The following is a 23,221-nucleotide window of genomic DNA, read 5'->3' on the forward strand; positions in this document are numbered from 1 at the left end:
GCCTCGACCCGAGAAACCTCGGCCGCCCTGGAAGCTTCACTCCCCAGCTCTGCGTCACGCAAGGGAATTAGGGAGTGAACATAAGAAAAAGGAAACAAAACAAGGGGACTGAAACTCACCCTCGACCGTCCCCTTCCAAACCACAGCCTCGATTTGCGAGGCCTCAACCGCAGCAAGAGCCTTGTTCAGAGTGCCTTTCGTCAGCTGGTGCGCCCTTTGTTCCGCCCCCAGCTGCCCCGCGTGAGCCGCGGCCGAGGCCGTAGCTTCAACGGCTCGGCCCCTGAAAGCATCCCGGTCACTGACCGCGCGGGTGAGCTCCTCCTCCAACTCCTTAACCCGCGCCACCAGAGGGGCGAGTTGCGTCTGGGCTGTGGCCGCCTCGACCTTCGCGTCGGCACAACGAAGGCGGAGGTCCTCTACCTCCGCGCTCCGCGCCGACAGGAGCTCGTTGGCGCTGGCAAGAAGGTCCTTTACCGCTGAAGCTGGTCCTAGACGCCCCTCTCCCGCCGGAGAAAGACCGACTTCCCAAGGGACCGGGTTTCAAGATCCTGGGCGACTCCAGGCAGTTCGTCGGCCACCACGGACAGCGCCGTCCGTAGCGACCGCTTCGCCAGCCGGCGGTATTGCTCGAAGGTGCCCCAGCGCCCGCCCTCGGCTGCGTCCTCGAGGGTGAACAGAGGCTCCCCCTCAAGGTCATCCCGGCTCCGCCATAGTATCCGCGGGTAATCCCACCTACGAGACTCGGATCGCACCCACACGAGGGCCGAGTTTCCTTCATCCAAGAGCGGCGCCGGCTGCTTCACGGCATCGGTCTCCTCGGTGCCGACCACCTCCCGCGCTTGGGAAGTATCGTAGGAGGAGATCGGATAGACCTCCGCTTCCCGGGCGCTCTCTCGCAACAACGGCGGGCCCTGAACCAAGGGCGCCACCGAGGCCGCCGCCTGCATCTCCGCCTCCTCGACAGACGGCCTCACCGCCATCACGATGGCCTTGGTGATCTCGGGGGCTCCGGCCTCTGCAATTATGGCCTCGGCGGTCTCGGGGGCTTCGGCCTCCGCCATCGTGGCCTCGGCAGACGTGGAGGCACCGACCGTGGCCACTATGGTCTCGGCGGCCGTGGGCGCCGTGGCCTCCGTCGCCTTAGCCTCGGAGACCCTGGGGGCCTCGGCAACCAAGGGCACGCTGGCCCCATCTGACTCGTGAGCCTCGCCCCCACGAGGCGGAAGCGCTCCCTCCCTCGTCTGTGTAGGGGCCGCCTCGGCAACCCCTCCCTGGGCAGCCGGCCCCTTTGGGTCGACCCTTGCCGATGCCGCGCCATGTTGGATAGCGGCTTGTGCCTCCGCCACCCAGTGGGCGGAGGAGCCGGGGCTCGCCTTAAGCGCCTTAAGGGGTGCCAAGGGGAGCTCGTCCGTAGGCTGCTTCCGACTAAGGAAAAATAACCTACAGGGTCAGCGCGAGACCAAAAGAGCGAACGGAAGGCACTATGACCCTGCCAAAAATACACTTACCTTGATCGGGGCGGCAGCCGCTTCGCCATGGCAAACCTCGTCCGCAACGGCGGAGGCGGCGGCAGAGGCGTCGCCTCCGTATCCATTGGCGCCAGTCGGTCCTCAATGGACCCCGGCGCCTCTTCGGTCCTCTGCAGGGGCGGTGGCGTCGCCTCCACCACCGCTTGTTCCACCACGGCCGCCGAGCCCAGTGGGCTGACGGCACGTTTGCCCAACACCCGCGTCTCGGGCGTGTCGGCCTCGGCCCTGGAGCCAGCAACCGCCGACCCCGGGTCCGCTTCTCCTCCTCCTCCCGGGAGTGCTGGGCTGCTTGCCAACGCCCCGGGCACCACCTCCACTACGTCAGGAAGGTGGTCCAAGGGACCTCGCCCCACCTCGCCCCCGTCATCCCTGTCCGAGGCCTCCGTCGACAGCGACGTCGACGGGGATTCCTCCAGCGGGAGGCCCTCCTTCCTTTGTTGACGGCGGCGCTTATCCAGCTCCTCGTGCGCGAGGAGTTGCTTCGTGCGCTTCGCCGCCTTGGCGTCCTTCCGTTTTTTCTGCGCGTCGGCGTGCGCGCGGTTGATCGCCCGCCACCTCGCGTCCTCAGGAACAGGCGGAGGAGAGGAGCGCATGTCCCTCATCCCCTACAGGAATGACGGACGCGCATAAGGAAACAAGGGGTAAGGAGAGATTGAGGAGGCTCGGAGGCTATAGCGGCATGCGACTTACCAGCGAAAGGAACCCCCGCGACGGCCGCATCGCGATAGGGGTCAAGTTGCCGCCCCTCAGCTTCGCCTCTACCATCTCCCCCACCCGACGAAGAATTTCCTCATCAGAAAGGGCAGAGGAGGACATCCGGGTGCCCTCAATGGGCTCACCCGGCTTCATCTCGAACAGCCGCCGGCGCCGAGCCATCAGCGGCAACACCCTTCGGCGGTGGAAGGTGGCCACGACCACAGCCACGGTGAGACCGTGGCCCCGCAGCCTCGCCAATCCGTCCAGAAGCGGCTGCAGCTTGGGCTGGTCGTCCTTTGGGACGCCGTACTTCCATCTCTCCGGGCAACTCTCCACAATCCGCCCAGTGTAAGGGGGAAGTCCTCCGTCGTCGTTGCGGAGGTAGAACCAACTCGTGTACCACCGGCGATTGGAGGACGCGAGTTGGGCTGGGATATAGAGGTGCAGGCGGTCCTGGCGCACCTGGAGAGTGCAGCCGCCAGCCCTCGTCGCCTTCCTCTTACCCGATGTGCCCATCGTCTTGGTAGTATGCCCCGCCCGAAATAGGTGGAGCCACAACTCTAAATGGGGAGCAATCCCCAAATACCCCTCGCAGATGGCAACAAAGATAGCCGCCTGAGCGATGGAGTTGGGATTGAAGTTGTGGAGCTCCACGCCGTAGTAGTGCAGGAGCGCCCGCATGAACCGGTCCGCCGAGACGCCGAGGCCACACTCGTGAAAGGAGACGAAGCTCACGACGTAGCCGTCGCGAGGCCTCGGCTCCAGCTCGCCGTACGGAGCAATCCACTCTGGCCTGCTGGGGTCTGTCACCGGGCGAAGGAGTCCACCATCGACAAGCGACTGAAGCATCTCCTCGGTGACGTCCGACGGGTCCCAGGGGTCCGCCTTGACAACGACGATGTCGCCGGCCATGGGGTGCGATGGAGGAATCAGGTGCGGCGGTGAGTTTTTTTTCTCTCTCCCACGCTCTCACTTTTTTCTCGCTTTCTCCCTAGGCTCGCTCTTCTCTCCTCTTCTTCCCGGCAAGGAATGCTCTAGCGGTGGCTCGACGGAGGCAGTGCTAATGCAGGCAAGGTAAGACGAGGAGGGGCGGGACCCTACGGGTATTTATGCAGGGAGGAGGCGAAACGAACGGGCGACGAAATCGGGGAGGTTTTTCCCCCCGATCCGGCGCAGTTAACTACGAGCCGATTTCGCCGGCCCACGCGCCCACGCCTCCCGCATTAAATGCTAGGACAGTTACGTCCCATCCACCACGTCACGCTCAGCCACTACGGCAGTAGGCGTCGTTTTGCCTCCCCATGAAACCGCCTCAAAAGGCACGCCACCCGTTGCCGAGCCAATAGGGAAGATATTCCCCGCGGCCTATTCCTTTCGTATGAAGGAACCAGGCTCTGAGCCTATTACGATCCAGGGGTTCGAAGGCTAGGCCCCAGCCGCCCCAGGATAACAGAGTCAGGGACGACCGCGGGCGAGCCTATACGGGGCCGAGGCCCAAGCAAGCGAAACGCTTGGGACGCCCAAAGTCGTGTCCGAGACCGGAGGAAAGTCTCCGAATGGGATCCCACCGTAGAGAGGCACCGAGCCACTGAGGCCCAGCGAACGGCCTCGGCACCCACTAGAGACGTCCTCTGGTACTCTTGGAGTGTGTCTCTGGACCGCTAGCCGCCCCCTAGCGAACGGGGTTTGGGCCTCCACTCGGACTACCTGATAACAGCTCACCAGAAGTGCCACCGCTCGTGCCCACCGAGGGTAGCGAGGCACATTCCACCCCTCCTTCTGAGCGAAAAGGAAGCGTGAGGGTCACACAAAAAGTCAGGGGAACCCTCGACGGCCTTCTCGTTCTATGCAGAGGCTAGGGGGCTCTTCCTGCAACCTTGCCGAGACCCAGCGACCCCAGCTCGCACTCAAAGGGGCTCGGCAAAACAAACCCTCTTTCTGAGCGAAAAGGAAGCGTGAGGGTCGTACAAAAAGACAGGGGAGCTCCTGACGGCCCTCTCACCTTGTGCAGAGGCTAGGGGGCTCTTCCTGCAAATACGCCGAGACCCCACAACTCGGGCTCGCGCCCAAAAGGGGCCTCGGCAAACAAACCCTCACGCGCGAGGGGCGTATAAAAAGTCAGGGGAACTCCCGACGGCCCTCTCACTCCGCGCAGAGGCTAGGGGCTCTTCCTGCAACCTTGCCGAGACCAGAATGGGCTCGGCAAACAAACCCTCCGTCCGAACGAAAAGGATATGTGAGGGTCGGATGAAAAAGTCAGGGGACCCCCGACCGCCCTCTTGCTCTAGGCGGAGGCTCGGGGGCTCCTCTTGCACCCAAGACCAAGACAAACGGTCCAAGCCCACGCTAGAGGTTTAATTACAAAACACGATAAAGGGCACCGAGCCCGTTACGGTCCAGGGGTTCGAAGGCTGGGCCTCCAAGAGGTTTCGACAGCCGCCCTAGGGCAACAGAGTCAGGGATGACTTCGAGGCGAGCCTATGAATGGCCCAGGCCCAAGCGAACAGTCGCTCGGGGTGTCCTAAGTCGTGTCCGAGACCGGTAGGGAAGTATCTAAATGGGATCCCACCGTAGGGAGGCACCGAGCCACCGAGGCCCAGCGAATGGCCTCGGCACCCACTAGAGAAACCCTCTGGTACTCTTGGAGTGCGTCTCTGGACCGCTAGCCGTCCCCTAGCGAATGGGGTACGGGCCTCCACTCGGACTCACCCGATAACAGCTCACCGGAAGTGTCCACGCTCGTGCCCATCGAGGGTAGCCTGGCACATTCTACCCCTCCTTCCGAGCGAAAGGAAGCGTGAGGGTCGTACCCAAAGTCAGGGGGACCCCTGACAAACCTCTCGCTCTGTGCGGAGGCTAGAGGGCTCTTCCTGCAGCCTCGCCGAGACCCCCGCAACCCGAACTTGCGCTTATGGGCTCGGCAAATGCGATAAAAAGGCTACTCGCTTAAACGCGAAAGTGAAAAAAGCCCCTGGAGGAGTAACTCCACTCCTCCAGGGCCTCGGGGGCTACACCCGGCGGGTGCGCTCACGCGCACCCACCGGAATCTCAAGAAACAAAACCCAACTCCTACGGGGGCGGGTATAAACCAAGCCTCGGCAAACCCTCCGGGAGAGTGCACGCACTCCCCCGGAGGCTCGGGGGCTACTGTCGGGTACCTTAGAACGGGGTACCCCGAGCGAACAATCAAAGGGGTCACTTAAGTCCCGTCAAAAAAATCAAAGCTAGAAGGAAAGCCGTGGGCCCCTCACCCGCCACGTCCGAGCCCACCAGGACCTCCGCCTCGCCTCGAGCCTCGCGCAGGAGGTCCCGGCGTCCTGACGCAATCTCCGCCTCGCGCGAGGCTCTCCGCGGAAGGCCTCGGCAGGGAACACGATCTCCGCTTCGCACGAGGCTCTGCACGGAAGGCCTCGGCAGGGGGTGCCTTCTCCGTATCGCGTGAGGCTTCTCACGAAAGGCCTCAGCAAGGAGTCCGATCTCCATCCCGCGCGAGGCTCCGCTCTCCGTCTCGCGCGAGGCCTCATTCCCCATATCGCACGAGACCAGCTTATCCATAGTCCGTCGCCCCCGCCTCGGCCGGTCTTCCCGACAGCACGTCATGTCTCATTAATACTTCAACCACTCCCGCAATCTCAGCCGGACGATGGTTCGACGCCACAGAATGGCCGACGGGACCTGAGGTCGCATCAACGCCATACCGGTTGGGACAGGGCACGGCGGGGATTACCGGCCACTGTGTTCTGACGCTGTGCCCACGATCGGCGCCCACACTGCACTGTGCTCCGTGATCCCCGCCTCGAAAACAACGCGACATGGACAACTTGGCCCGGGTTATCACCGCCTCCAAGCCGGCGCACCAGGTCAGCCGCCCACTCGGGGCCTCGGCACTGTGCACCAAGGTCTCGGCTATCTCGGGGTTTGTGCCCGCCGAGACCCCCCACTGCGGTGCAGCCTCGGCACCGACCAAGCCTCGGCCTCGCGCATAGTCCTTCCATAGCGGCTTGCACGTCCACCGCCGCACCCACTCCAGGGCAGTCCCAGGGCTCTCATGACGCACAGGATCGGATGAGACTGGCACGCCGCCCCAGTGCTCCAAGGACGGTCCACTCCGACGACCACGCCACCACAGGAACGGGCCACAGGGCTCGGACATGCCGCCCCTGTTGGCACGACGCCGCATAGTTGAACACATGTACTGTCCTAGTCCTCCCTTCAACTATAAAAGGAGAGGACTTGAGCCACTTAGAAGAGGGGAGGAACACATTGTAACACACGCACACATCACAGCCGCCTGAGAGCAACGCCTCAAGCGGCCCACATTGTCCCTGCCGAGACCTGGGACCAGCTCCCTCTCTCACCTAGCTTGTAACCCCCTGCTACGAGCACCTTGGTGCAAGGAATACAAGATCGATCTCTCAGACTGGACGTAGGGCACCGATTGCCCGAACCAGTATAAACCTTGTGTCTCTTTGCATCACCATCCGGAATCGGGAGCACGCAGTTCAAATTCACTAGTTGGTTGAGGACCTCCGGTCCGAAACACCGACAAGACGGTTGCTATAACCATCTCTACATATCCTTTTTTATTGTCTTTACAATTGGTCCATGAAGTACTGTAGTAGTACCGGCACCATCATCGTCCTTGATACATGCATGGGTCTTTTTTTTGCGTTTGAATAGATCACCTACGAGCCTGCAAGTAGTTTGAATGGCGCACGGATGATTAGCCATGATTGTACAGACTTTAAAATGGTTGCCCTGATGTTAGTGTACTTGAGACGATCTGTGCTTTTTCTTACTCGTGATATTTGTACCCTCTCCGGTCACAAGACGTCATGGAAAAGGTCATGCATTTGAAACTAAAATTATGACTATCAATGGTTTCTAAATATAAATGATATTTGAGGAAAAATACCTTTATAATGATGTCAGGAATGATTGGACTCTATAATTATAATTTAGTAAAAACATAGTGGACCAATATGCAACTTTTTTAGTGGAAGGAATAGTAGTTTATGAGAAGAGTGGTTTGTGCTTTGGTCCAAGCAAAGACACGGAAGATCCTTTGGTCGATCTCTAATTTTTCAAGTAAGGTTTTGGGTACTTTTTTTTTTTTTGAAATGGACAAAATTAGAGGTGCTAGAATAATTTTCAATTTATAGCCGTCGATTATTCTAATCATGTTGTTTTTTTCGCGGGTACTAATCATATTGTTAAACTAGAGTATGTGTGACATATAAGTAATTTTGAGTTTGACGATGTGGAACACAATGCTTAATACCAACCAGCAAAGTATAAGGAACAATTTCATATAAAAAAAAGTATAAGGAACAAAGAGCAACAAAAAATGGAACCAAGCACATTCCGGTCAGATCAAGCACGCGGAATGATGTTGCCTGCTCACTTGCGATTGGCGATCTTTTTGGTGTAATATGTGGCTTCCGATGTTCAATATTTCCACGTTAATTAAGTTTGAAAATTAACCTCTAAGGCAGCATCATCATGAAGCACGTGAAGTGAAGAAGTGGGCTTCCGATGGAAACGCACACGTAAACTTTTAGAAGTGCTCGTTGAGAAAATTCGATTCTCCCGCGACAGGCTAGGAATCTCTATCTCTAAGTACCATTCCTGCACCAAAAGCGGGCTAACGGATAGGGCCACATCGTCCACAAACCCTCCAGCCATCAGATCTAGCCAAGACACGATATGGACCGTCTGACCTAGGTAGTAGCGGGTCTCACACCCGTTAAGCCATCAACCCGGGCGGTCGCGAATCCTCGCGAACCCACCCGTGGGCGCCTCCTCGGTCTGTCCGCGGCGCGTTTCTCTCCTCCAGTCCCCCACCGCCGTCCACCTCCTCCTCCTAGTGCGGGCACCGTCGACCCCGGCTGTCCCGCTAAGCCGTCAACCCGGACCCGCGCCGCCGGCCATGCGCGTGGCCCATCTGGCGCGCGTCTGTGCGCCCCTCGCACCTACGAGATTTCCCCATTCTTCCCCACGGGAGCAGAGCAGAGTGCGCACTCGGCACTGCCGATTCCGGCCAGGTGAAGAGCGGCCGATAGCGATGGAGCCTGCCCAAATCCCTCACGCACCCGCGCGACCACGGGCGCCAAGAAATGTGGCCAGCAAGAAGAGGGAGAGGAAGCGCAACCGCCGAGGACCCGAGGTAGCGGAAGCGACCGGGTCGAGGGGATCCTGGGCGTGCGCTACAGGCGAGAGCTGACAGGGTCGCTGGGGCCTCATCTGACGCCGGGATGGCCTGGACAGGAGTCGCCAGGGCCGCCACGCCAGCACCCCGCCTGCGTCGGGGCCGCTAGGGCCTCCACCCGCGTCAGGAGGAGGAGGGAGGTGCAGGGGTCGCCCGCGAGCGGTCTCCTCCTCACCGTCTACCGCCGCCGCCAAACCGCGCGGGCGCAGCCGGCGGCGCCCGTGGTCGCGCGGGTGCGTGAGGGATTTGGGCAGGCTCCATCGCTATCGGCCGCTCTTCACCTGGCCGGAATCGGCAGTGCCGAGTGCGCACTCTGCTCTGCTCCCGTGGGGAAGAATGGGGAAATCTCGTAGGTGCGAGGGGCGCACAGACGCGCGCCAGATGGGCCACGCGCATGGCCGGCGGCGCGGGTCCGGGTTGACGGCTTAGCGGGACAGCCAGGGTCGACGGTGCCCGCACTAGGAGGTTGTTGAGATGAAGCAGCATTGGGCCAGGGTGCAAGATGCTGGATCCATCAGTCTGCGCCCGCCTTGAGCTGAGTCATTCCTCCATGGCTAGCCCCAAGTGATGTTGGCATGGATTGCATCGACGATGGCGGTGGCTAAGAGGCGTCGCTCTCGGCTGGATGAACACCGCCGTGATTTATAGCCGAAATCCATGGCGTCTGTACCTCGCTCTCCCGCAGCAATGGACTACCACTCCTCTCCTCCAGGCAATGAGGCAACCACCAGATTTGGCACTGATCCAAGCTGTGAAGGTGAGGCCCAGGTTTGCCTCCGTCCCATGCTGTGATTTATCCCTCTCCTCTCCTATTGCTTAGGATTATTCTCCTCGTATGGACGATCTGACTTCTTATAGATCTTTATTGTAATTCTATTAGAATTTAGAAAGCATTTGTATTCAAATATTTTCAGGAAGGACAAGGGAGACGAAATGATTATTTAGCTCCTGAATGTGCATTGATTGAGTAGGAGAGATTTCGTAGTTCTGAATTATGTAGTGCTCAGTGTTATCATTCTGAAACGATTTCTAACCTTAAGCCCAAACATGCGTAATCTGAACCTGGTTTGGGATTTGTAATGGTACTTTTTGTTACGCTACCATTTTATCAAGGATTAAGTCCATTTTTGACCCCTCAACTATTGGGTTCGTCTAATTTTGGCCCTCAACAACAAAACCGTATAATGCTGGTACCCCAATTGTCAAAATTGTTTACTTTTAGCACCTGGATGAAGCTAGGGCTGTTTTGTCCAACGTAGAGCAGGTTTGACCACACCATGCTGGCGTTGACCGCCACGTAGGACGCTGGCCTCCATCTAGTGACATGTGGGGCACACGCGTCAACCACCCATCCCCTCCCTCTCCATCCTCACGGTAGCGCCCCCACGCCACCTCTAGCCTGAGCATCACCGGCACCGTCCCCCACGACAGCGCCACACCTACGCCGCCACCACGTCCCGCAATGCCACGCAAGCAAGGCCACCGCGCCCCGCTCGAAGCTCGTCCTCTACGTCCTGCTCATCCCGCTCGCTGCTCGGCCACCGTGTCCCGCCCATGCGGCCACGGCGTCTCGCCCGCGCGGCCATAGCGCGGCGCCTCCTCCACCTTCCTGGTGGCGACGAGCTCAGGCTGGGCCTAGAGATGGCGCGGGCCGAGTAGACCAAGGCGCGGGAGCAGGCGGAGCTCGCCGAGCTATGCCACGAGGAGTCGCGGCATGCCACCAGCGAGAGGGCCGCGATGAAGGCGAAGGTGGAACTCGATGACGTCAGGGAACGCCGCGCGACCGCGCTCGTGGACCTACGGGCGGCGCGAACGGAGGCTGAGTCGCTGGAGAAGGCGCATGCGCTCCACTGAAGCGGGCGTGGTGGTGGCGCGGGCGCGGGAGTCATTGGAGAAGGAGCTGACCGACACCAGAGCGCCGCCGGCGCCGAGCAGCAACTCGACGGCGGCAGCCCCTGTCCTCGCCAGAGCTCCAAGCTGCCATGGCCGAGCTGCTCGCGTGAGCTGAGGGAGAAGAGAGAGGTGCAGACGCACAACTGAGGGAGAAGAGAAAGGCCCGGCGGCCGCGGTGCGGGAGCTGACCGACGGCAGAGCACTGCCGGCGCCGAGTGGCTTGGCGTGGTCGTCGAGCAGCAACCCGGCGACGGCAGCCCCTGTCCTCGCCGGAGCTCCATGGTGAGCTTGGTCTGGCATAGGGAGCGACTGTCGCCGTAGCCTACTCGCGCGCCGCCGCCGCAGCCTGCTGGCGTGCCATCGCCATAGCCAGTTCGTCGCCGTTGTCTCCTTCACGCACGCAGGAACGAGAGGAAAGAGAGGGCCAGTGTGGCATGGTCAACACCAGTGTGCCATGGTTAAACCCGCTCCACGTTGGACAAAACAACCCTGCTCGCGTTCATGTGCTAAAAGTGAACGGTTTTAAAAGTTGGGGTACCAGCATTAAACGGTTTTGTAGTGGATGGTTAAAATTAGACGAACCCAATAGTTGAGGGGCCAAAAGTAGACTTAATCCTTTTATCAAATCGAATTTATACCAATGCTCCATTTTATTCACTCTCAAAATTGCTTTTATTCACTATGCTATAAGATAAAACAGGAAAAATAAGAAAAGCGGCGTATGCAATAAGGTATTCTTTTCTATGCATTTGGCAGAGGAAATATTCAGGCTTTCAGCACATCTAAACTACCCTATAATTAATTGAGCACCTTTGTTAGCCCATGTTGCAGTAATCTACTATCACAAGATCGTGTCTTTGTTTCATGGTTCTTGGGTTCAAATTTGTTTAACCGTGGCGTTCCTTTCCTCTCTTCGGGAAGAGTAGAAGGGACAAAAAGAAGACAGTGTTGCCAAGCAGCCGGCCCATGACAAGGTTAGGATGCGTGCTAGCTGTTCTTGCACTCTGGCATTTTTTGGAGGCTTTGGTTTGATCGGGTATTGCTTCCATTGTTCAGGAAATTTGCTGCCTGCTTGGCGAGCAGGCGCAACCTGAATGTCAACCAATCAAAACTGATTCAGCACCTAGAGTTGATCAACAGAAAGAATCAGTTGCGATGTGTGGGATCTCTGGTACACCTAGAGGGGGGTGAATAGGCCTGTAACAATTTAACTCAAATCGAAGTCAAATTCACCAGCGGCATTGCCACTGTTTGAGCGCGGTACTGCCGCACCTGTAGGAGAGATTACTTCACAGTTCAAAATCTACCCAACGAAATTTAGATCGGGTAAATTTCTTAGCTTCTTGCAGGGTGATAGATCATAGATTGACAACTAAAAGTGGTGGGAACACCACACACAAGTAGATCGGCCTCAATCCTAGAAATCATCTCAACAACAACAAGAACACAAGTGTAGCAACACAAGCACAAGATGACACAAGGATTTATCCCATAGTTCAGCTCGACACAAAGGCTTGCCTAAGTCCACGTTGTTGAGGTATACCACTAAGGCTTAGGGATTTGCAACCTTACCTCATTCTCAAGTCAAGAGAGTGAACTCTTGAGATGAGGGGTGATTTTACTTGCTGCAAGAGGTGGTTACAAACCTCCCGGGGCTACCACACAAGTTGGCAAGCTCACCGGGCAACGCTCTAGCCGGCTAGGAGCCAAGCTCCAAGAGTAACAAACACAACCGCCGGCCAAAACGTGAACCAAGTGCTCTTTAGAGTTTGGAATCAATGGAGATGCTCTCTTATCAAGTTTTGGACCCTTATCCCTCAAGGATTGATGGTGAAATAAATGAATTTGCTTTGGGGCTTGAGGTCAACAATGGTGTGAGAGAGAGAGAGCTCCTGCTCTGTTTTGAGTGTACTAAAGTGAGGAAGAAGGGAGCAGATTTTTTCGTTACCATTGGGAAAGAAAGGGATAGGCATATATACCCCCAGGCCCCAACGGTCACTTAAATCGCAGAGAGCCATTGGGAAGAAAAGAAAAGGTATATATACCCCAGCCCGCAATGAACATTTCACCCAAGAGGTCGGGTGAGATGAGGTCTGCGGCCTTGACGTTGGGCGAGACGAGGCCGCCGCCAAAGGGTCTGGCGAACCGGAGCCCGCGACCAAAGGGTCATGAGAGATGGAGCCTGCAACCAAAGGGACGGGCGAGCCAGAGCCCACGACCTTAGGGTCGGGTGAGACGAAGCCCGCGACCAAAGGGTTGGGTGAGCTGAAGCCCACGACCTTAGGGTTGGGCAAGACGGAGCCCATGACCTTAGGGTCGGGTGAGACGGAGCCGGCGACCAAAGGGTCGGGCGAACCAAAGCCTGCACCCAAGGGGTCGGGCAAACCGGAGCCTGCACCCAAGGGGTCGAGCGAGACGAAGCCCGCTTCCAAGGGGTTCGGCGAGTCGAAGCTCGCACCCAAGGGGTCAGGCGAGTCAGAGCTCGTACCCTGCAAGACAGTAAGGATAATAGTGAAGTGTAGACTATCTTGACTATGAATCTGAGGATGCATGTGGTTGTTTGAGCACTTGGTAGTATAGATTTAGCTTAAGCATTGTGCCCCCTTTATAGTACAGCTTTTCCTATACTTAAATTCAATATATAAAAGAATTTAAATCTCCTTTGAGTTTGAAGCCATCTATATTTGTAGTTGGGGGCTCCTCCATTTCGTGTAGCATCCTCGAAGATAAATTCTCTACTTGTCATCTCGATAAATCTCATTAGTTCTCTAATTGCGAGGTCATTATCACCAAAACCCACAATTAGGTTTGATTGCACTTTCAATCTCCCCCTTTTTGGTGATTGATGACAACCCAATTAGAACTTACAAAAGATATGAAATAAATACTGAGACTTTTCAAGCCATGGGTGTAGAGTCTCCCCCTAAATATGTGAATAGAGAATTGAATTATCAAATTGGCATAAGAAGCCAAGATTCACATTTTAGTGAAAGTGATGGGGCTCCCCCTACATCCAAGCTTCTGTGGGGTGCTGCATACTGTGTCAGGTATGTAAAACGTGATGCAAATGATAGTTTATGCACACATGTGCTTGCTGCTATGCGGCAGAGCCGCACCTGACTGTACGAGCAAGACAGAGTCAAGCACCACACACCTAGCTCAAACAAAAGGATATGCAGCCTAGCATAATAAGATGACTTATAATCCACACAACGATACATGTCTATATCCGATAAACAAAGAGTCAAATAGTAGCATTATTTCACAATTTAAAGTTTTGAGCAACTCTCAAACTTTCCACCTAGCGATGACTAACACTCATTGAATAGGACATGAAGCACAGCTATTGCAAAAAGTTGTTGACCCCTCTAATTTTCTCCCCCTTTGACATAAAGCACCAAAAAGAGAGAAAAAGAAGAAAGATCAACACCTACTTGACATCTCCCTGGATGTTAGTCCAATCAATATCATCACCTCCTGCAGCAGTCCTAGCACCACCGTCACAATCATCGTCATCGGAGTCAATACGTGCACGGCCCTGATGGTGAGTGGTGGCGGTGTAGCAATTGGAATGAGTGGAACACCTCGACTCCTGTCTCTAACGGTATCCTTCTAGGGTCTCATCCCAATCTGCTGCTTGTCCCTGCTCCTCCTCCTCATCATCTGAATCTATGTCAGAGAGACTTGGAAGGTCATACTGTGGAGGAGGTGGAATAGGAGGAAGTGGTGGAAGGTCCTGTCCACGCTGCTAATGTTGCTCAAGATGTGTCTCACAGCTGCATTGGTGCACTTGCTGAATATTGCCTTCAACCACTTGCCAAACTTCTTCATCTTGCCTCCCCTACGAGACCTAGAGCGAAAAGATTCAGGGATATCTACATGAGCATGAGAGCTCCCCACTCCCTGCGTAGCTACAGCAGGCTAAGTCTTCTCAATTTTGTAGACGGTGTGCATCTCATCCTTCGGAAAATAAAATCCAGTGACCCTCTCAATCACGAACATGAGGTAGGGGGCATAGGGCAAACCCCTCCTCCCATCCTCCATGGCAAATCTCAATTCAGTCCACAAGAATCTAGGGACATTGAACCTGTCTCCACCTAGAGCGAATCTAGCCAACACATTTCTCACATAGCCATTAATATCTGAGGCTGCTCCATCCTTTAGGTTGATGGTGTTCCTGATGAGGTTGTTGAGGATGTAATAGAAGCTGTGTAGACCACTCCTCTTGCCATCTGCAATCCTTTTATCTCTCCACATGTAACTGATGTCACAGATCTCACCTCGAGGCTCATCATGAATGTAAGTGTAACCTCTGTGCTCCTCCCCAAAGCCAAGAATCCGGCTGAAAGTGATAAAATTGACTTGGTAGTGCCGACCATCAGTCATCCAGTGAATCTCATAAGAGGTCTGGTCATAGAAGTATGTGGCATAAAACTATGCAAGGACTTCCTCATTCCAGTTATACTGGAAACTCATGATGTCTGAAAGCTGGAACCTATCACAAATTTTGATCACCTTGTCAAACTCAGGATCCTCCTTCTACATCTCGTCCCAATCAATATACTGCATCTTAATGATCTTGGTTTTCTTGGATGCAAGAATGGCGGTGGCATAAAAGTTGGAATGAAACTCATTCTAGAATCTATAATCAATGCCCAAATCTTTGCGCACTGCATAGGGATTGATCTCCCTTGCCTTTTCCACTAGCTTCCAACTCTTGGAATAGTTGACAACTGCATGCTGGCATGAGTCATCTAGAGGTCTCATGATGATCTCACCCTCAAAATCTCTCATGTATCTGCCATCAAACTCAGAAAGATGCTATGGGGTGTCGAGAATGGCATCAGTGGTACAACCTGTCATCTCTAGCCTTTCCACATCTTCAATGTATTACTCACGCCTCCCCTTATCACCAAGTCCCCTTGGAGCTGCACTACTGCTTGTTGCTATTGACCTCCCTCGACCACAGCGAGGTGAATCCTTGTCTCTTTGCTCATTCATCTTCCCATTCCCCTTCAGTCATTATATCCATGCTCCATCTTCTCAACTGAGGATAGGAGAGGAGAGGGAAGAAACTGCTTGGGCCAGGGGTAGTAGCAGCTATCAGTGTCATTGAGGGAGAGCTGGTAGCTACCGCGGCACTGCCAGAGATTGGCAACGCGTGGCCAAGCGACGACGACGGCATGGGCGCGAGAGGAGAGAGAGGTGCAGGCGTCGACGTCAGGGAGAAAGAGAGAGAGGGAAGGAAGTTACTACGGTCCTGAGGATAAGAGGAAGAATAAATGGGCCCTACAGTAAAACCATTTGGGCCTAATCTCAATTGAGATTCAAAGTGCGGCACTGCCGCACGGCAGGCGCGGCACTACTGCACTCTCTAAAACAGTGGGAGTTAGCTATAATCTATATGACTCTCTCTATATTAGATATGGAAACATGTCACCTATATACCATGACCAGAAACAAATAATCAGTACAGACCATGATCATGATACATAAGTTGTCTTTTATAAATCATTTTCATGCACAATATGAAAATTTTCAACTCTTTTGCCTAGATACTAGTTTATCAAATAGAGGCATGCTAAAATTCAAACCACGTTACGAGAATCAAGTATACTTATCTTACTACGTAAAGCACAAAACCTTGACTCGTCGAGGGGCTTTGTGAAGATATCGGCTAGTTGCTTTTCGGTGCTCACATGGCGAATTTTGATATCTCCTTTGGTTTCATGATCTCTCAAGAAATGATGATGGATGTCTATGTGCTTGGTTCTAGAGTGACTTACAGGATTGTTTGCAAGCTTAATGGCACTCTCATTGTCACATAATAATGGGATTTTGGTAAAATGACATCCGAAATCTTGAAGGGTTTGCCTCATCCAAAATAGTTGAGCACAACATGCACTGGTTGCAACATACTCGGCCTTGGCGATGGAAAGGGATACACAATTTTGCTTTTTAGAACTCCAAGACACTAGGGATTGTCTAAGGAATTGACATGTCCCCAAAGTTCTTTTTCGATCTACTTTGCAATCGGCGTAATCGAAATTCGAATACCCAAGTAGATCAAACTTAGAGCCCTTAGGATACCACAAGCTAAGGTTAGGAGTGTGTACTAGATATCTCAAGATTCTCTTAACGGCCACTAAGTGACACTCTTTAGGGTTAGCTTGAAATCTAGCACACATGCACACACTAAGCATAATATCGGGCCTAGATGCACACAAATAAAGTAGAGAGCCGATCACAGAATGATATACCTTGGTATCCATGGCTTTCCCTTCAATGTTGAGATCAAGATGTCTATTGGTTGGCATGTGAGTTTTGATAGGCTTGGCATTCACCATGTCAAACTTCTTAAGCATATCATGGGTGTACTTCGTTTGACTGATAAAAGTTCCATCATTTACTTGCTTGATTTGAAATCCAAGGAAGAACTTCAATTCACCCATCATGGACATCTCAAATCTCTTGGTCATGATCCTACTAAATTCCTCACAAAAAGAATAATTAGTACTACCAAATATTATGTCATCGACATATATTTGGCACACACATATATCTTTGCCAACTTTGTGAGTGAAAAGGGTAGGGTCAGCTTTGCCTATTTCAAAGCCTTATTTAAGCAAGAATTCCTTAAGGCATTCATACCATGCTCTTGGTGCTTGCTTAAGCCCATAGAGCACCTTTTGGAGTTTGTAGACGTGGTTGGGGAACTTGGGATCTTCAAAACCTGGTGGTTGCTCAACATAGACAAGTTCTTGAATGGGGCCATTGAGGAATGCACTCTTCACGTCCATTTGATATAGCTTGAAATTGTGATGAGCGGCATAGGCTAGAAGCATTCCGATTGCTTCAAGTCTTGCCACTGGTGCATATGTTTCCTCAAAGTCCAAGCCCTCTACTTGAGTGAAACCTTGAGCAACCAATCTTGCCTTATTTCTTGTCACCACTCCATTCTCATCTTTCTTGTTGTGGAAGACCCACTTGGTCCCAATAATATTGGTGTTGGGTCTCTCCACGAAGGTCCACACTTGGTTTCTTTCAAAGTTATTGAGCTCTTCTTGCATGGCCATCACCCAATTCGGGTCTCCAAGTGCTTGCTCAACCTTAAGAGGTTCCAAAGAGGAAATAAATGAGTAATATTAGGAAAAGTTTGCTAAATGTGAATGAGTTGTTACCCCCTTTTGAAGACTCCCAAGGATGTTGTCAACGGGATGATCCCGTTGTATTGTTTGCCTTAGCCTTGGATAATCAATGGCCTCTTGTCCATCTTCTAGATGTTCATTATCTTCTTGCTCGAATATAGGTTGTAGGTTCTGTCCTTGAATTGGAGTTGGACTTGCTGCTGCTATCAGAGGGAGTGCGACACTGCTGCTCTTATGTGCGGCACTGTCGCCTGCTGATTTGCAGCAGGGGTCAGCTCCCCCTTAGCATCAGGTATGCCAGTGGAACTTTGTTCATTAGTAGCTTGAGGAACCACCACTTCAGTGACTTCATCTTCTTGTGGTCTAATATCACCAATAGCCAATTGCTTGATTGCTTCACATGGTGGATCCTCCTTTCCTACGACACTTGAATCAACTTGCTCCATTTGAGAGCCATTAGATTCATCAAATGTTACGTCTATAGCTATTTCAACTCTCCTGGAGGTTTTGTTGAAAACATGATAGGCATGCTCATTTGATCCATAACCAAGAAGAAAACCTTTATAAACTTTAGGTGCAAACTTAGAGGTTTTGGGTTTCTTATTAAGTATGAAACACTTGTACCCAAATACTCTAAAATAGGACACCTTTGGTTTGTTACCGGTTAGAAGCTCATATAAAGTTTTCTTCAACTTCTTGTGTAGGTAGAGGCGGTTGATGGCATGGCAAGCAGTGTTGACGGCTTCGCACCAAAAGAGGTCCGGCGTCTTGTACTCATCTAGCATTGTCCTTGTCATGTCAATTAGTGTATGATTCTTTCTCTCTAGTACTCCATTTTGTTGAGGGGTGTATGGAGTTGAAAACTCATGCTTGATGCCCTCTTCATCAAGAAACTCCTCAACTTGGGTGTTCTTGAATTCGGTCCCATTGTCGCTTCTCATTTTCTTGATGGGGAGACCGAACTCCTTTTGAGCTCTTCTAACAAAAGTCTTCACTTTGTCTCTAACTTGACACTTATCAAACAAGAAAAATACCCAAGTGAAACAAAAATAATCATCAATAATAACAAGACCATATTTGTTACCCCCGATGCTTAGGTAGGAGACCGGTCCAAAGAGATCCATGTGTATGAGCTCCAATAGTTGCATCATGGTCATGATGCTCTATGGTGGGTGAGGTACGCCAACTTGCTTTCCAGCTTGACAAGCGCTACATATCCTATCTTTCTCAAAGTGAACATTTATTAGCCCAAGGATATGTTCATCTTTTAGAAGTTTGGCCAAGTTCCTCATCCCAACATGGGCTAGTCAACGATGCCAAAGCCAACCCATGCTAGATTTTGCCACTAAACAAGTCTCAAGCTTAGCTTTACTTTTGTTGAAATTAACTAAGTAAAGCTTGTTCTTTAATTGACCCATAAAGACAATAGAGGAATCCTCCCTTCTAAAGACTTCAACACCCTTATCCGAAAAGACACAATTGTAGCCCATCTCACACAATTGAGAAATGGACAACAAATTGTAACTCAATGAATCAACATGTAATACATTTGTAATTGAATGCACAGGGGTTATAGCAACAAATTGTTATTGAGTCTAGCAATTTCTTTTCTCATTGCCTCCATGTTTGCAAGGTTAGAGGAATAAGCATTCAAATCAATATTGTAATATTTTCCACAACCTTGACTAGTGAAGGTAGTAGAGACATCCTTTGCCTTAGAGGGATGTGAGTTGCTATCCCAAAGAATGTTATATTGCAGCTCAAGTTCTTTGTGCTTTTCATCTAAGTCAGAATACCTTTTCTCGAGAGCAATATTTTCTTTCTTTGTGATAGCATGGCCCCCTTGTTCTTTGGCCAAGGCCTTGCGCAAGGATTCCACCTCACTTCTCTCTAATGCAAGAGCTTCTTTGCTTGCAATGTAGAGATCCTCTTGTTGGATAAGAGTCTCTTCTCTATATTCTAGCTTGGCTTGGACACTCTCTAAATCCTCTATTAGCTTAGTGATGAATAATTTAGTCTTTCCATCCAAATTTTTAGTTATCATGTTTATTTCTTCATCACTAGATTCATCATCACTAGAGCTATCACTAATATCACTACTAGAGATATCACTAGGAGGTGAAGGAGCTTTGGCCTTGGATTTAGATTTTACCTTCTCACCCTTTGTCATAAGACAAATGTGATAGGAGTAGTAGTCATCATCTGACATGTTGGTGAAGAGTCTTGGTGAAGAAGATGGCTCATGGATAGCAATGGTTGCAACTTTCTCATCTTCTTCACTTGAGCTTTCTTTAGTTGAGTCCCATTCATGCCCAATGTGAGCCTCTCCCATGTACTTCTTGCTCTTTCTATGGTCGGTCTTCTCCTCTTTCTTGTCCTTCTTGTATTTGTTGTCCTTGATCTCATGTGGACACTTGGCAATGAAGTGATCGGTGCTTCCACATTGTAGCATGTCCTCTTTTTCTTGTTTGGGAAGCTTTTCTTCACTACCTTGTAGCCTTGCTTCTTTAGCCCCTTGTGATACTTCCTCATAAAGAGAGCAACATCATCCACTTTCTCATATTGGTCATCATCATGTTCACTCTCAATAGAGGATGAGGTGGTCTCTACTCTTTCTTGAACTTGCTTGCTTGCTTTGGGTTTGCTAGTTGAAGCTTGTTTGTTGGTCTTGGACTTGCTAGTAGAGCCTTGCTTGCTTGATTTGTTGGCCTTGAGAGCTACATCCTTCTTGATCTTGATGCCTTCTAGCTTTGCTTGCAATTCTCTAAGCTTCTTCCTCTCATTTGCTTCTTCTCTTTGCATATCAAAGGTCAAGATCCTCCCAAGTACATCATTTGGTGTGAAGTACTCAAACTTATTCTTGTCTCTAATTAAAGTGACTACGGTCTCATTTCTAGGTGAATAAGCTTCCAACATAATCTTGACAACTTTATGATCATCTAGCTCATCACAACCATAGCCTCTAATCATGCCCCACCATTGTCATCAACCTACCTATGGGGGTATTAACCCCTATACCCTTACGGCTAGGCTTGGGCCGACCCGGACCAGGGGGTCTGGCCCACTAGAAGACGATGCGCGGCCCGGCCGATCTACTCAGAGTCCCGCGTAAGGAATCAAGGCAGACTTGGAGATCAAGCAAGATCCTGGTCGGTTAGAATAGGAATCCTTATCCGGCCACCTATGGCAATTGTAACTGGATAGGATTAGTTTCCAGATCTATAATCCTGCCCCCTAGACTATATAAGGCGGGCAGGGGACCCCTCTCAAAAAACATCTCATTGATATACAGCAATACAATCAGACGCAGGACGTAGGTATTACGCCTTTACGGCGGCCGAACCTGGATAAAACCTCGTGTCTGTCTTGCGTCACCATCTCATTCGTGGCTTGCGCACCTGTCTACCGATAATCTACTACCTTAGGCATACCCCTAGGTAGACCGCCGACCATATTTCGTCGATAGTGGCACGCCAGGTAGGGGGTGTGCATACTGCTCCCTAGACAAACAAGATGGTCATCATCCCCGGTTCCATGGCTATGCCGAACGGCCTCACGTTCACCATCGGCCAGATTATCTGGACCACTGGCTCCGACAACTTTATCACCATGACCACGGAGGAGGCGCAGATCCAATCTGCGTCGACCATTGCTTCCCCAGCATCAGCTACGGCTTTGACCATGTTGGATCAGGCTCCGACCACACCAGCATCGTCTTCGGCCACGCCGACAACCCGTCGTTCGCTTCCCCGCTACAAAGGGAGGCAGATCGACAACACCGACCTGCTCGACTCCATCGATCAGGTCAGCACCAAGCTTGCTGAAACCCTAGCTCTGGTAGATTCGATTCAAAATCAACCTACCGAGCAGGTAACCACAACCCACAACAGATCTACCTGGCCAGCTTGGGCCAGTCGTCCTACACGACTCGGTATGGATCTTGTGGTCACGTCTACTCCTGAAGGGCACTCCGTTTGTTGCCGACCAGCCCCCGCAACGGGTCTCCGGCTCTCTGAGTGCGAAGCCTTGATGGAGAATTACCAAGCTCAGCCCTATGGCCTGTGAAACACTGCTTCTGACGATGCGTACAATATACAACGCTGCTCGAATCTGTGTTTTATACATCGACCTCGGCCAAAGCCACGTAACTTTGTCAACATGGTTCGGATTGAGGAGTATCAAGAAGGATCGGTCCACACAGTTCAAGAGGGTGGTTCAAGCTCCACGTCCAGCATCGCATCTATTGGCTCCGTCCACATCGAACTTCAGCATCATGACAATGAAGGAGTTGAATACGATCTGGATATCCCAGACCAAGGAGACTTGATCAATGTCATCAGTAATGACGAACCACCGGTAGTTGGCGAAACAGAACAAGAAAGACTAGCACGCAAAGCACGCAATATTGACCAGTTTAATCATAGACAAGCCGAAGTCGAGGCAGAAGAGGAGGCACGACGCATAAGGTTCCAGCCACACAATCTCAACAATGCCTTTGATAGGGTAGGGGAAAAGCAGGTCTTCAGGATTCCAAGCGCCAACGTAGCTGTTGCTATGGTGACAATGCAACGACTACCCAATACCCCGGAAATCTAGGCAATTCGTGATGATGTACAAGCCTACCTGACAGCTGCTATAGCCTAGACCGCAGAGATTGCAAACCAAGCCTGGGCTCCATCCGTCTTAGTCGAATCAAGCCATAGTCTCTAGTATTCAAGTCACCCACAGTCACCCAACCAGCGTGGCTCACGCAACAACGACCCACCAGACAACCGTCAAGGCGGAAACGGTGGTCATGATGGTGGTCGGGACGACAACCGCCGCAACTACCGGGACGACAATCGACGAGACAACCGTGACAATCGCTGTGATAACCGCGGTCGTAGGGTCAACCAGGGTGGCAATCGGGATCGCCGTGATGGCAATTACGATCTCTGCCATTCCCTCGGAGAACGCGATCTGCGAGATCGCATTAACCAAAGAGCCAACGATCATGCATCCCACGAAAGCTATCACCGTATGGAATATGATACTACCCACGGCCCTCCGGGTTTGAAGCAGTTTACTACTCACCTTCGCCAAGTCGTGTGGCCACAAAACTTCAAGCTCGAAAAACTCCAGAAGTACGATGGCAAGGAGAACCCCAAGTTATGGGTCATGCTCTATGAAACCGCATGCAGATCAGCCATGGCTAACGAGCACGTCATGTCTAATTACTTCCCAGTCACTGTCGGCCATGTAGGCCACCAATGGCTGGTCAGCTTGCCGGCAAACTACTTTGATTCTTGGCAAGAGCTCAAGCAAGCATTCATCGACAACTTCATTGCTACTTGCAAACAACCTGGCAACAAATATGATCTGCAGCAGATTCGAGATCGCAAAGATGAGCCACTACGCGAGTACGTCCGACGCTTCTCGGAGATGCGCATCAAGGTCCCATCAATCTCCGACAACGAGGCAATCGAAGCTTTCATCACTGGTCTCCGCTTTCACGATGCCCTAAGGGACAAGCTCCTCTACAAAAGACCTAAATCGGTCACAGCGCTCCTAGCTACTGCTAAAAAATATGCGGACGCCGATGATGCTAAAAAGATAATCATTGAAGAAGCAGCAAGGGTTCCACGCTTCGACCACCCCCCACACCGCGACGACTACCGTGACAACCATGGTCGGAACGACAATTCTAATCGCCGCAACCAGTGCAACGATTCCCGCGACCACCACGACCAGTGTAATCAGTGGTGTAA

The 23,221-nt window shown here is 52.3% G+C and overlaps 1 protein-coding gene and 1 pseudogene across 1 annotated transcript; one reads left to right on the plus strand and one right to left on the minus strand.

The window, feature by feature from the left end:
* Positions 1 to 488: 488 nt before the first annotated feature.
* LOC136469762 (uncharacterized) lies at positions 489 to 2,249 on the minus strand. Its single transcript, XM_066467832.1, has 5 exons — positions 2,220 to 2,249; positions 1,926 to 2,134; positions 1,509 to 1,814; positions 1,014 to 1,425; positions 489 to 911 (listed from the first exon to the last, which is right to left on the minus strand). Exons 1-5 carry the CDS (start codon positions 2,247 to 2,249, stop codon positions 489 to 491), a joined length of 1,380 nt encoding a protein of 459 aa, XP_066323929.1.
* Positions 2,250 to 9,000: 6,751 nt separating this feature from the next.
* The window catches only part of LOC136475331 (uncharacterized), a 47,805-nt pseudogene continuing 33,584 nt past the window's right edge, over positions 9,001 to 23,221 (plus strand).

The sequence above is a fragment of the Miscanthus floridulus genome, chromosome 8 (genome assembly GCF_019320115.1).
Source record: "Miscanthus floridulus cultivar M001 chromosome 8, ASM1932011v1, whole genome shotgun sequence".
Taxonomy (NCBI): domain Eukaryota; kingdom Viridiplantae; phylum Streptophyta; class Magnoliopsida; order Poales; family Poaceae; genus Miscanthus; species Miscanthus floridulus.

What these genes read in the sequence shown, in the direction of transcription:
- LOC136469762 (XM_066467832.1), bottom strand. Translation starts at nt 2,249, where the DNA reads ATGCGGCCGTCGCGGGGGTTCCTTTCGCTG. An exon ending in CGGCTGCCGCCCCGATCAAG is followed by an intron (nt 1,426 to 1,508) that starts GTAAGTGTATTT and finishes ATTTTTCCTTAG; the next exon opens with TCGGAAGCAGCCTACGGACG. An exon ending in CCGAGGCCATAATTGCAGAG is followed by an intron (nt 912 to 1,013) that starts GCCGGAGCCCCC and finishes CCCTTGGTTCAG; the next exon opens with GGCCCGCCGTTGTTGCGAGA.